The following is a 13,034-nucleotide window of genomic DNA, read 5'->3' as shown; positions in this document are numbered from 1 at the left end:
TAAACCAGGCTGACCAAAGATAACCTGCTTTATAATCTAGCAGGAAATTGGATGGGAGGAGGACTAATAATCTAAGAACAGTTCGTTTTAGAGCATAGATCTCAAACTCGATTCCTGGAGGGCCAAAGCTCTGCACTATTTTGCTACAACTCTAATCAACCACAGCTGACGCAACTAATTAAGGTGTTCAACACTACTAGAGACTATTAAGTAGGTGTGAGTGAGCTGGTTGAAGCTAAACTATGCAGAGCTGCGGCCCTCCAGGAATTAAGTTTGAGACCATTGTTTTAGAGTACGTGAGCTATATGGCATGAAAAACAAAGTTTATCCACAGTATATTGTGTTCACTCATTTTAGAATGACCCTCTATGTCCGTCAACCTTTGAGTATCAGCCATCCAATCTTTTTGTGCACTCACCAAGAATATAGAGAATATTACTAACTTCAATCTGATGCAAGTCCCATACAAGCACATTTCCATCATTTTTCATGTTTATTGCCAAATTAATTTTACTACAATGCCTGTCGGACAAAATGGCAGACAGTGACAGGTGCACAAAATACAGGCCTTATGATTGCCACTGATTCCACTGCCCACAAGGCTATAGGCACCAACAGCTATGATTATTTTAAGTGGAATAAATCAAGTACATCAACAACAAAACGGCATGGTCTTGCTTTAAGTATCCTTCAGTATTTACATGCACATCAATGGGTGTGGAAAAGTTCTGTATAGTATACAACCTATTTTTTGGTATAATTATGTATGCTCAGCTCACATATGTGCCTTGGATTTTGCAATGACTAGTTTGGCTACAAGTTGGCGACACTGTTACCCCAATGGCACACTAAGGTCCAATCCCAATTCTATCCCTTCTCCCATAGGTATCAACGTCAATTCCTGGAGGGCCACAGCTCGACACAGTTTGGCTTCAACCCTAATCAAACACAGCTGATACAACTAATCAAAGTGTTCAAGATTCTTTTGAGCAGCTCGATTATTTGAATCTGCTGTGTTTGATAAGGGTTGGAGTAAGACTGTGCCGAGCTGTGGCCCTCCAGGAATTGACAAACACTGTTTCTCAATATGCGTTCTTCAGCGGTCTTGCGTCCTCGTGCAACGTCATCATCAGCCGCCAAAGTTCAGTTACAATACTCAAGATCGCAAGAACAGAGGACGCGTGAAACTTCCCGCATGTGTTCTTAATATCGAGGATGCATGGATGCAGACTTGAGCACCGAACTCGCTCTAGAAGTCCCAGGAGTCATTGCAACTGGAGGTGGGAAGCACTGCATTTTATATAGGTTTATTATTAAAGTTCAGAGATATAACTTATTAATCTCAAGAGTTTCCCTAAATGAAACGGTGAATATAACCATTACCACGAAAATCTTAATAAATGAATAAACACATTAAGGGTGTTTATATGCTAAAATTCATATTAAAATCTGTTTTATTTATATGGTGCAACGTATATTTGTGAAGTCTTTACGCAGAGCATGGTTTCTGCTACATTCATTCTTCCATGACGTGGCACCACATCAAAATAACACGGCTACTTCCAGCTTCTCATTCAAAACATTCAGTCATTGTTGTTTTTTATTAACGGATTATAATTTCACCAGTATGTATTAAAAGGTAAGTGAATTATAACAGCGCAAACTTTTCTGTAACCATAGTAGTGCTGTGCGCTATTTGTTTAACCCTTTGAGGTCACGTGCTGACTGACTGACTGACTGACTGACTGACTGACAGGTGCGTGATTCGTGAGGCCAGCAAACACGACATGACTTTTAGTTATGATAAACACAGTTTCAATATTTTAAATTTATTTATAGATAAAGGTCTGTGGTTCTGCATATAATGACTTTATCTTGCTGGAGTTTATAGCCGTTTCATTTTACTTCAGGACGCATAAATGCCGCTCTATAAGTCTTTTGGAAACATACATAAACATTTCTAGAAAATCTAATAAATGTTGGAGACATACTCAACTACTTGAGTACTTTACTCATACATAAACGCACTAAATCGCATTTCAGCAGCGTTTATTTGAGAGCGCACAAGAAGATCTGTGCTTGAGCAGCGTTTATTTGAGGGGATATGCAAGAGGTTTTGTGCACAAGCAGAGCAAGACCGGATTTTCCAGGACCTCACTAGAAACTAAGGGGTCTGAAAAATTTCCCAAAATACACCAGCTACAAAAGCAAAATGGATGCATACACGGATCAGGATTGGTCGTTTTTATAATAGAAAAGAAATGTAATTGCGATTGGGCCTTAATTCTAAATTAAGTCCAGGTCCAGAAGGATGTCCCATTTGCCATTTTAGCTATTATAAGGGTACTTTCCCAAATGCAAACTCTCCAGCCACTACTCTCACATTTCTGCCAAACCCACATTTAAGCAAAATAAGACCAGATTCCATCCGACAGCCAAATCAGAATCATGTCATGTAAGTGTGGAAGATCCTGAAGGTGTGATTTGGGAGAGGGTAATAGACCTACTAGAGATAACAACCTCAAATTTTCACATTTATGTAAGGCAATTAAGAAATACCTACAACTCCAGTTTAGGCATTGGTATTGTTCACATTATTTGAAAAGATAAACACCAGACAAGGGCGACACGGTGGCACAGTGGGTAGCTGGTTCGAGCCTCGGCTGATTCAGTTAGCCTTTCTGTGTGGAGTTTGCATGTTCTCCCCACATTGGCGTGGGTTTCCTCTGGGTGCTCCGTTTCATCACAAATCTAAAGAGTTACGCTATAGGTGAATTGGGAAAGCTAAATTGTCCGTCGTGCATGTGTGTGAATGAGAGTGTATGGGTGTTTCCCAGTGATGGGTTGCAGCTGGAGAGGCATCCGCTGCGTAAAACATATGCTGGATAAGTTGGTGGTTCATTCCTTTGTGGCGACCCCTGATTAATAAAGGGACTAAGCTGAAAATGAATGAATGAATCACCAAACAACGAATCTTTATATTGTGCATTCGTAACTCGTAAGCATTCATGCACCTTGTCAAATGTGTAGATGTCGATTAAACTGGCCATGCATTTAAACATTTCTACAGTCCAAAGCAGAACAGCTTTATCTAAACAGATTTCTGCCCCTGTAGTGGACATGCATCTTCAGACTGTTAGGAAAACATTGTTGATAATAGGCTCAAAGTTCCCGCTCACGATTTGCCATGGCCTCCGCCTTCCCCTGCCAGGGTATCCTCTCTTATGCTCCCACGCACCATTTCCTGCCATGTGGCTGGCATGCACGTGTGCTGCCTCTTTATCTCTTCCCCGCTTCCTCTCGCGCTCCATTAATCTCTCTGTGTAGCCAAGCGCAGGCAGAGAAAGCTACATCCTGACACTAAAAATAACCACTTCAGGGTGAATGTGAGTGAAGGGGTATTTCGGGGTGAGGGCTAAAAGCTTGGCATAAAGGGATGATATTAAAACATGCTTCAAAGAGAGCTCGGATTTACCATGCAGGTGTTTAAGGCAATCCATCAGTGATGAACTGCAGGATGCAAACTAATTATCTGGATGTTGGAATTCAGGGAATAAAGCTTATTTTTCCTGAGGAGATGAGATATGGATTGTTAAGAAACATTTTTTTTTGATTGGGGGTCTATCACATGCCAATTGCTATAATTTATTTATTATTAAATAAATTATTTCATTTTTATTTATATTATTTTATTTATTTTTGTTATTTTTATGGCTTTATATTAACAATATGAATTTGCTTTATTATTTTTGTAATTTTTTTTTTTTTTTTACAATTTCAGTAATTTAGTCATCACATTATACTATTTGTTGGGAGTTTAATCCACTTTGGTGACCCTTTTTGCCTGTTTTTTTTTAAAGTCATCTACATAGACATCATTGGTTTTGTCTGTTTTTTATTGCAGTAACCAAAAACGTTTTCAAATGATTTACTTAACAATAAAAAGGGTTAAAACAATCAACAAAATACACATTTTACTGAATAAAATGGAAAAATACAAATAGTATAACAACCAAATATTGCATTTCCATGAGGTACTTCAGAGTTTGCTGTATTAGTCCACTTTGTGTAGTTATTTTCTCCTGAATGCAAATAATATACAGGGAGGTAGTATGAGGCAACTAGAAGTCCAATGTTACAGAAAGTGACCGATACAGATGTGGAAGTGTGTATTAGTTTACATGTGTGGCACATTTGGAATCTGACACAAATGCAATCACACTTACACATCTGCATCGGTCACTCTGTTACAGTGGACTGGTAATTACCTCCTACCTGTATATTATTAAGACACTGTCACTTTATCATACTTTCAACCTTTTTGCACTATATACTGTTGGTGTTGCCATGTGTCCTTAATTATAATTGTATTGTATAAAATTTATATTTTTAATTATATTTTGAGATTATATGTGCAATTGTATTTTTTTATTCAACTTTTTGTATTAATATAATCTATTATGCACCTAGGGTCTAAGAGTAACACAATTTTGATTCTGTGTATGTCCTGTACATGTGGTTGAATTGACAATAAAGCTGACTTTGATATCAAAGACATATTGTAAGAAAAAAATATTAAACTATGTAATTCTTACATATGATTTTCTGCTTATATCTCTGACTAATGAAATATACATGGTAACTGTGTAGTGTTAGCTAAAATTCTGTCATATATTTAGGTATTTTAGTTCAATTTAGTTCAAATAAAATGAGCTATGAACCTGATTCCTAAAGGCAAAATAATTACATTTTAGAATTTTTCGTATGACATTCTTTCCTCCGTGGAACACAAAAATAGATATTTAGAAGAATGTCCAGGAGTTCATTTGTACGCATTAAAATCAACAGCTTAAACAATGGTATTTGCACTTTTTTATTGGTCTGAATTTTGGGTACACGCTCATCCTACTATGGTGAAATCTGTGTTTAGGTGAACTGGACATAATCTTATGTTTACTTGACAATTTTAGCATAAAAAAACGTGAAAAAGGCACAAACCTCATGTAATCAAATCATTCATTTTTCTTCAGCTTAGTCCCTTTATTCATCAAGGTCGCCACAGCGGAATGAACCGCCAACTTATCCAGCAGATGTTTTACACAGCGGATGTTCTTCCAGCTGCAACCTAGTACTGGGAAATACCCATACTTATTCACACACATACAGTACACTACGGCCGATTTAGTTTATTCAATTCACCTATAGCGCATGTCTTCGGACTGTGGGGGAAACCAGAGCACCAGGAGAAAACCCACGCAAACACAGGAAGAACATGCAAACTCCACATAAAAATGCCAACTGACCCAGCCGAGGCTCGAACCAGCGACCTTCTTAATGTAAGGCGACAGTAATAACCACTGAGCCACCATGATCAAATCAAACAGGTTTTGTTTTTGGCAAAGTGTGTGAGGTACAGACTGCAAAAGCTCCACCCTTTTCTGGAAAGGGGGTGGAGAGTAGCAGCTCATTTACATTTAAAGAAACCTACAAAAACTACATTTTTGTTTCCAATGAAAAATTGAAAGCGCCTTTATAGTATGGACTTACAAACAAACATTTTGAATCCTCACAAACACATTCCCGGAAGACTTCCGACATAGATCCATTTTGAAGTCTGTGTGAAACGAAATTATAATATGTTTATTTTGCTAGCTCACATTCCATAGGTTTACACTCTATAATATTTTTTTGTGCAAGTTAATCCACAAAAAAACAAATAAATAAAAAGAAATGTTTGTTTTATTGTTCATCATCGTTTGGAGTGCCAAGTTTTCTTTGTTTACATCAGTTTGACGACATCGCTACTATATTCCTAACCACGCCCCTCTTAATATTATCTTACTATAAGAAAAAAACGTGTAAAAAAAACCCGCCCCTATTTGATATTCTGTTGTAGTTAGAAGTACATCAACATACTGAAATAAAAGTCCTAGCAACTTTCGGTTTACACTGATTTTAATCATCTCATGAAATTTTGCTCAACTCATAGTTTCTAGGCTTAAGTAATAGCCTAGCATGCTTTCTTTAACAAAATTCAGGCATTTTAAGCATTGCTTAAGAAAGCCCCATTAAAATTCACCAAAAAGATGGTTATGTAAGAGAATTTCAAGACTTTCAACATCATCAAAACACATCCGAGGGGAATTAGGCAAGCCTTACTGTACATCTGCTCAGGTTACGGAGGCAAGCGCCAAGCATGATGCCAGTCTATGTGACACCCGCCCACACACCCACTGTCACTTTCGGACACTGGTTGTGAATCCGCTGCCTGTTTAATTACAGAGCGGTGGCAGACGTGCCATGGATTAGAATGTCTGTGTGGGATGTGTTTAAAGAAACGTGGCTTCCAGTATTGTTGAGGAATCTTCTACAACTGTCCACCAATCTTACTTGCATGGCATCATGCATTAAATGGCAATCAGGAACTGAGCAGGGCAAGTGCACACGGGCTATGCAAACTGCAGCCCAAAAAAGGCTAACAATAAGTGCATGTCAAAAGACATCCGGCCAAGGATTTGCATCATTATAGAGGCTGTTAACACTCTCAGGCTCTTGATATTTAACAAATCTAAAATCTTGTATATTATAGCACTGCTTTATGCTGTAGTTCATTAAGAACAATTTACAGCATTTGTGTTTACATACATGAAATATGCCAATTACAGATAAAAACCAATTTGAAAACTGTTTTTAAAAAACAATTAATTGAAGCAAAGGCTATTTTAATGATAAATTAAACAGCAACTAAAGTTAAAGAAATAAAAAGCACTCATTTTAAACCAAACGCATCGCTGTCTATGTTTTTAAGTGGTAAAATAATTATTTAACTTTCAAGTAGATGTCTCAATTTTCTATAATTATAATAAATATTGTAATAATAAATAAACACCATTATATTATATGAATTAAACATTTAAAATGATCATTTAAAAAATTTTAAGTAAACCAAAATGAGTTATGAAAAGCTAAAAATAGCTAAGTTCTTCCCTGCGCAAAATAAATTACAATTATTTATGATTTTAACAAACATTTTACATTGAAATAACTCATTCATTCATTTTGTTTTCGGCTTAGTCCCTTTATTAATCAGGGGTCACCACAGTGGAATGAACCGCCAACTTATCCAGCATATGTTTTACGCAGCAGATGCCCTTCCAGCCACAACCCAGCACTAGGAAACATCCATGCACTTCCACAGTCACACTACGTTCATCCAGTTCACCTAAAGCGCATGTCTTTGGACTGTATGGGAAACAGGAGCACCCTGAGGAAAACCACGCAAATACTGGAAGAATATGCAAACTCTACACAGAAATGCCAAATGACCCAGCCGAGGCTCGATCCAGCGACCTTCTTTCTGTGAGGCGATCGTAATACCCACTGCACTACCATGATGCCCCATTGAAATAACTGCAATATTAAAACAGAACTAAAATTGTGCTTTGATTTCTTGTGATTTATTATCAAACTTGAAATATTCAGTTCAACTTAATGTCTCACTGTAAATTCTTAGCATTAAATGTCAACTTTAATACTAAATTATTTCAAATGTGCTTAGAAAAATAATATATTTAGGCATATATGAAATTTTATATTTCTACAATCTATTTTTGTAAATAATTTTTTTTATTCTGATATCAACATGCATCATTCAATATTATACAACACATTGCATGTTGTCATTACATCTACAAAAGAGTTATTGACCTGAAAAGGTTAGAGACCACTTAATTATATAAAGTTAAAGTCAGAATTATTTGCCCCCTTCGATTTTTTTTCTTCCTTTTTTTAATATTTCCACAATTATGTTAAAGAGCAAGGACATTTTCACAGTTTGTCTGACAATATTTTTCCTTTTGGAGAAAGTCTTATTTGTTTTATTTCGGCTAGAATAAAAGCTGTTTTTAACTTTTTAAAAACCATTTTAAGGTCAATATTATTAGCACCTTTAAGCTATATATTTTTCGATAGTCTACAGAACAAACCATCGTTATACAATAACCTGCCAAGTGCCTAATTACCCTAACCTGCCTAGTTAACCTAATTAACCTAGTTAAGCCTTTAAATGTCACTTTAAACTGTATAGTATGGAAGTGTATTGAAAAATATCTAGTAATATATTATTTACTGTCATCATGACAAAGATTAAAAAAATCAGTTATTAGAGATGTGTTATTAAAACTATTATGTTTACAAATGTGTTAAAAAATATTCTCTCCGTTAAACAGAAATTGGGGGAAATAAATAAACGGGGCTAATAAATCAGGGGGGCTAATAATTCTGACTTCAACTGTATAATCATTTGTCGATTTAGACCACATACTGAATTTTTCCTACACATCTGCACATGATACTATACTTAAGCAGAATAAATAGAGATGGCCATTACAACAAAGAATAAAACACCTGTAACCTCTCCCAGTCAAGAGGGCTTTGAACTGCAAACCCATTTAACCACTGTACAGTAAACACAGTTAAAAATAGCCGTATCATACATCAAAGCAGATCCCATCTGAGCAGAGGAGCAAAACTAAAGCTCCATCTGGAATATCAAGGGAACACACCCCTGAATCCTGACTGCATTTAAAACACGGTGGATTCAACACACTCATCTCAAAGACATTTCTACTGCATTTCTGCGAAGAAAATGGCCTTTTTAAATTAAACATATATATTTAAATGCATAATTTAATAAACTTAAACATGAAAAGAAACCACATTGCAGATCTATTGTTCAGCTTCTTGTTGGGATAAATGCAATCCAATAATTAAAAATAAAACAATAAGATCCATATTTGATCGATTGTTGATCAGTGATATAGTCATATAGAAAATAATGCATGCTCTTATACACAAGTATGCATTTAATCATCATCAGATGCTCTGTTAATAATGCTATTTTCCTAATACAGTGCCATTTTAACCCTTAATATAGGATTGAATAAAACATATATCACCAATAACCAGCAGCAAGTAACGCATCCATGCATGAAATAATGCACTTACCTCCAACACAGAGCAGTGACATCTCTTTATTTGTATTTTCCGCGCGCTTTTCTGTTATTTTACAAAAATAAACTGCTGTTAAAACGTTTTTAGTGGATTTTATGCGTTGAGAAACCTCCCCTTTTCCTGTTACCAAAGCTACAACCCCAAAAATACAAAAAAATACTACAGCTTCTATTCCGAATCTTCCAGCTAATTCAACCCAGGGATGCTTCAATCCCCCTCTTGCAATATAATGCGCTGTTATTCGGGTTTTGTGCGATTATTAGCGCCGTTCTTTCAGCCGCCCGTTACTCGACGCACAGCCATCTTGTTCAGCACCGCCGCCGCGAGGAGAGCTACTACAGTGACGTCACGGTCCGAGCTGTGATGATGTGCCAGCTGGAGAAAGAGCACGAGGACCACTCTACGCCCCTCACTGGTTATTTAAACCAGCTAAATTAAGTTTAAGAGCATTTAAAATAATGTTATTTGATACTTTGCTGAAATTGAGTTCTATAATAAGCATAAGATAAGCTTTAGATGGTGAGCTTTGAGGTAACGCTATTCAGTTGGCTTTTGTAACGGTTGAAAACCCCATTTAAAGGCATAGTTCATCAAACATATATCAAACTACACATATTATTATTCACCTATCCCTATGCTGCTCAAGATTCATTTACTTTGTTTCTTCTGTCAAAGATGTTTAATGACAGAACTGCATTATAAAGAATGGGAATGTGTCATTACAGTGGGAATACATTGGAACCAGGATCCCATTGCTCTCTGTTGATTTATTATAACACACATTCATCAGCAATAGACTACGGTAAGTGCTCACACTACAAATAAAGAGGGAAAGCACTTATGGAAACATTTTCTTGCAGTAGCTCAGTGATTCTGAAAGTGTGGGTCGTGATATAATGAGGTGGGTTCCAAAAATCTCATACATGCTATTAAATTATTAGAATTACCATATTTATCATAACCTACAGAAGATAAATAGTTTTTAACGTTAAAAATATTTAATATATAGACCATTTTGAGGGATGCTAACAAAAACAATGGTCTCATTATATTTTCTGTTTTACATTTTCAATTTCTATAGCTTCCGAGAATCAAAGAAGAGCCACATGAAGAGTTCAGATGGAAAAACCTTTTAAGTGCCATCTGAAATTAGCATAAAATATTAGCATTTCTCTCCCCCTTCTTTGTTTATGTTGAGTTATTTTACTTTAAAGACCATGAAAAGCACTTATTCTATGACATAAAAGTGAAATTACTGAACCTACACACAGGATACTAATAAAAATGCTCATTTTAGAGGAAAAAACAGATGGCATTTAGAGTTTTTTGCATTTGAACTCTTCACATATTGATAAATAATGTTATGATAGCTGTTTTAACATTAGGTTATGATTAAATTATCTCTTGTTACAGTTATGGAATAGTTTGATAACAAGCAGGAAATGTTCATGGGCCAATGACATGACCACATTGAAATGGTCAACTTAATATTTAAGATACATTTAAAAACAATAACAACATGCAACAACAAATCAATCAGGCTTTTGAAAAGTTTGAGAACCCCTGCAGTAGCTTATTGAGAGGCCCACAAATGTTAGTGAATGTTTTGGCTGGGGACAGAATTTAAGGTAATGCATATTTTCAACTTCACAATGTGTGTTTATGAAGGTATTTACACATTGGCCCATTTAAATTTTATTCAAAGGATTTGTAAGGTGGTTTTCAAAAGGTTTTAAAAATGAAACGGTCAGCTTTTTCTGTCATAATTTGCATCAGTTTACATTGTGCACTCCTGAACGTGTCTGAAAACACATCACGACAGATTCCCATTCTCTATAATGAGAGAATATCTGCTTTATTCTCCATTTTATTTTAGAAAAAGAAGCTGAGAAAGTGAATGGTGACTGAGGCCTTTGTCTTATTTGTATTATGTTAGTTACGAAAAATTCCATCAACATCTTTTAGATATAGATATGCATATAATGTTGGTTGCGGTCAATTTATTTCAAGTGTTCATGGACCAGCTTTAATTGTTGCAATATTGAAGACGGCTTACAGTCTATGAAAGGCAAACCTGCAACCTTAAGCCAAAAATACAAGTCAAATAACACAAGTTTGGCTGGTATGTTAAGAATATTTGTTGTTTTTGCCCTTAAACATGACTTTTTAAATTGATCTAGTTCTGATGGGGAAAAATACTGCTTTATTAGTGATGTTACAGACAATTTTGTGACAGGTAAGAAACAGCATAAGGCACTTCTCATTTATTTTAATGGTATCTGCTAACAGTGAATGACTGCTGCTCAACTCTGACAGAAAGTCAATGGACGTCAAGGATTAATGTGTGGTTGTGAAAGGCACTCACAATGTTGCCCATTATGCATTCTCCGTCACTGAATTATTATGGCCCAGTGTAACAGGATTTATGTACAAACCTTAAATTATTCAAACACCACATATAATTAGACTTTTTAGATAAGGGGTGCAGGACAGTGCAGGTGATTTATAAGTATAGCTAATAAAGTAAACTGACATATTATACCCTAAAAATATTCATAAGGTTGGACAGCAGAGACTGCGGGCTGTCATTGAGACTAAAGGTTGACAACAAAGTATTGATAATTGGGTAAATATTATAGTAAATGCTGTCTGAATTATTCTTGGTTCATAGTAATTCATAACATACTGTACCTTTCTCTCAAATTTATCTGACCTACTTTATATCATATTCGATCATGTTTCTAAATTATGGCAAAAGCAATGTGAGAAAGGTTGAAGATGTGTTAATAATGTTCATTTTGACTGTATATGTATCTGTTGTATGTGACAATAGTTCATTGAATTCAGTGGAGTGTTCTGTTGTTTAACAAAATCAACTGTTGATTATTTAAATAAAGTGGAAGTCAATGTAAACCCAAAGGCTCATCCATACCATATAAAATAATTATAAAAATACAGCTATAAAAAAAAAAAAATCAATCAAAATATAAAAAACCCCACTTCACACCACACCTACACTCACCGGCCACTTTATTAGGTATGCCTGTCCAACTACTCGTTAATGCAAATTTCTAATCAGCCAATCACATGGCAGTAACTTAATGCATTTAGGCAGGTAGACATGGTCAAGACGATCTGCTGCAGCAAACCGAGCATCAGAATGGCGAAGAAAGGTGATTTAAGTGACTTTGAACGTGGCATAATGGTTGTTGGTGTCAGACGGGCTGGTCTGAGTATTTCAGAAATTGCTGATCTACTGGGATTTTCACGCACAACCATCTCTAGGGTCTACAGAGAATGATCAGAAAAAGAGAAAATATCCAGTGAGAGGCAGTTCTGTTGATGACAGAGGTTAGAGGAGAATGGCCAGACTGGTTCGAGGCAGCAGTTACTCAAATAACCAAGGTATGCAGAAGAGCATCTGAACGCACAACACGTCAAAAATTGAGGCAGTTTGAGTTCACTGTACTCAAAAGGCCTCCACAGTCACCAGATCTCAATCCAATAGAGCACCTTTGGGATGTGGTGGAATGGGAGATTCACATCTTGTAATAAACATCTGGCAAATCTGCAGCAACTGCTGATGTTATCTTGGCAATATGGACCAAAATCTCTGAGGAATATTTCCAGTACCTTGTTGAATCTATGCACAAAGGACTAAGGAAGTTTTGAAGGAAAAAGGGCATCCTACCTAGTACTTGTAAGGTGTACCTAATAAAGTGGCCGTTGAGTGTATATCAGAGGAACAAAATAGAATCGGTCTTCAAACTGGATGTCAATATAATCATCACTGTTGTTATAGCTATCATTTTAAAGTTGTGAACTGGCCTAAATTTTCCCTTCACAGACTCATTTTCATTCATGTTAAATTCAATATGGCTTCTAACCCAAAAGTAAAGACTAGCGATTTATTAATCATTTAACCTTAATTTACACATTTTAGCTGCATTCAGTAAGATATGGCATTTCTCTTTGATGATAATAGTAATTAGTACATACAGTCAAAGTCAAAATTTTTAGCC

At 35.9% G+C, this 13,034-nt stretch overlaps 1 protein-coding gene across 2 annotated transcripts in view; it reads right to left on the bottom strand.

Moving 5' to 3' along the window:
* The window catches only part of unc13a (unc-13 homolog A (C. elegans)), a 59,565-nt gene extending 50,211 nt beyond the window's left edge, over positions 1–9,354 (bottom strand). For both annotated transcript variants that reach the window (XM_068216356.2, XM_073936672.1), the window contains exon 1: positions 9,007–9,354. In XM_068216356.2, coding sequence (XP_068072457.2) covers positions 9,007–9,028 — 22 coding nt within the window. In that variant the 5' untranslated portion in view covers positions 9,029–9,354. The remainder of the gene's footprint in view (positions 1–9,006) is intronic.
* Positions 9,355–13,034: the final 3,680 nt, after the last annotated feature.

This window comes from Danio rerio, chromosome 22, assembly GCF_049306965.1.
Source record: "Danio rerio strain Tuebingen ecotype United States chromosome 22, GRCz12tu, whole genome shotgun sequence".
In the NCBI taxonomy this organism is placed as follows: Eukaryota; Metazoa; Chordata; class Actinopteri; order Cypriniformes; family Danionidae; genus Danio; species Danio rerio.
The sequence above is the reverse complement of the archived record's forward strand: the minus strand, read 5'-3'. Positions and strand labels throughout refer to the sequence as shown.